A 1,775-nucleotide genomic window follows, 5' to 3' on the forward strand; every position below is an offset into this window, starting at 1 on the left:
GGTCACTCAATCCAAGCATTGATAAGGTACATTATTTTATTATTGATCACTCAATCCAAGCATTGATAAGGTACATTATTTTGTTATTGATCACTCAATCCAAGCATTGATAAGGTACATTATTTTATTATTGATCACTCAATCCAAGCATTGATAAGGTACATTATTTTGTTATTGATCACTCAATCCAAGCATTGATAAGGTACATTATTTTATTATTGATCACTCAATCCAAGCATTGATAAGGTACATTATTTTGTTATTGGTCACTCAATCCAAGCATTAATGCTATTTTGTTATTGATCACTCAATTCAAGCATTGATAAGGTACATTATTTAATTATTGCTCACTCAATCTAAGCATTGACAAGGTACATTATTTAATTATTGATCACTTAATCCAAGCCTTGATAAGGTACATTATTTTATTATTGATCACTCAATCCATGCAACGATAAGGTACATTATTTTATTATTGATCACTCAATCCAGAAATGATAAGGTACATTATTTTGTTATTGATTTCTCAATTCAAGCATTGATAAGGTACATTATTCTATCATTGATCTCTCAATCCAAACATTGATAAGGTACATTATTTTGTTATTGATCACTCAATTTAAACATTGATAAGGTACATTATTTTATTATTGATCACTCAATCCAAACATTGATAAGGTACATTATTTTATCATTGATCTCTCAATCCAACCATTGATAAGGTCCATTATTTTATTAGTTATCACTCAATCCAAGCATTGATAAGGTACATTATTTTGTTATTGGTCACTCAATCTAAGTATTGACAAGGTACATTATTTTATTATTGATAACTCAATCCAAGCATTGATAAGGTACATTATTTTATCATTGATCTCTCAATCCAAGCATTGATAAGGTCCATTATTTTATTATTCTTGACAGGTTTTCAACCTTCATTCTTGCACATTTGTTTAATATATTAAGTCGTCTGTGAAACAGAAAATATTAATTCATATAAATGTTTGTCTTACAATCTCTGCCATCACTGGCCATAAGCTATTTTAAAAAATCTATTCATAATATGATTTATATAAGGGATAGTTAAAAACTCTGGGTGAATAATATTAACATCCCCTTTTTAGTGATACACCAGATAAAATTATGTTTGAAACACAAAATGCTAAAACAATATTATTAAACAAAATGGTTAAAACACAAACCTGCCAAACATTCTGACACAAGAACTGAAGAAGACACTATACTCTATTGAAATATTTGGTGGTTTTTTTTAACCATTTGATTTTAACGAAAATGTTTTAACCTTCTTAGTATCCAACTTAGTTGTTTTTTTTTGGTGAATCACTAAAATAGCCTTTTATAAAAAAATAGTTCAACTAAAACAACTTAAATTTTTCTCGGACTACTTGGACCTAGTGATCAATAATAAAATAATGTACCTTGTCAATGCTTAGATTGAGTGATCAATGAAAATCTGTTAGTTTATTATGCTGTTTAGAAATAACATATAATACAAACAGACTGAATGAAAATCTGTTAGTTTATTATGCTGTTTAGAAATATTCAGTCTGTTTGTATTTTATGTTGAAAATCTGTTAGTTTATTATGCTGTTTAGAAATATTCAGTCTGTTTGTATTATATGTTGGCAATCTGTTAGTTTATTATGCTGTTTAGAAATATTCAGACTGTTTGTATTATATGTTGAAAATGTGTTAGTTTATTATGCTGTTTGAAATATTCGGTCTGTTTGTATTTTATGTTGAAAATCTGGTAG

The 1,775-nt window shown here is 27.5% G+C and overlaps 1 protein-coding gene across 1 annotated transcript in view; it reads left to right on the plus strand.

The window, feature by feature from the left end:
- Positions 1 to 1,775, plus strand: part of LOC106474057 (rho GTPase-activating protein 7-like) — a gene marked incomplete at its 5' end in the record, with an annotated part of 28,291 nt that overhangs the window by 8,630 nt on the left and 17,886 nt on the right. Inside the window, one exon of the mRNA XM_022402436.1 lies at positions 537 to 546. Within this exon, the coding sequence (XP_022258144.1) occupies positions 537 to 546 (10 nt within the window). The remainder of the gene's footprint in view (positions 1 to 536; positions 547 to 1,775) is intronic.

The sequence above is a fragment of the Limulus polyphemus genome, unplaced genomic scaffold, assembly GCF_000517525.1.
Source record: "Limulus polyphemus unplaced genomic scaffold, Limulus_polyphemus-2.1.2 Scaffold6772, whole genome shotgun sequence".
In the NCBI taxonomy this organism is placed as follows: domain Eukaryota; kingdom Metazoa; phylum Arthropoda; class Merostomata; order Xiphosura; family Limulidae; genus Limulus; species Limulus polyphemus.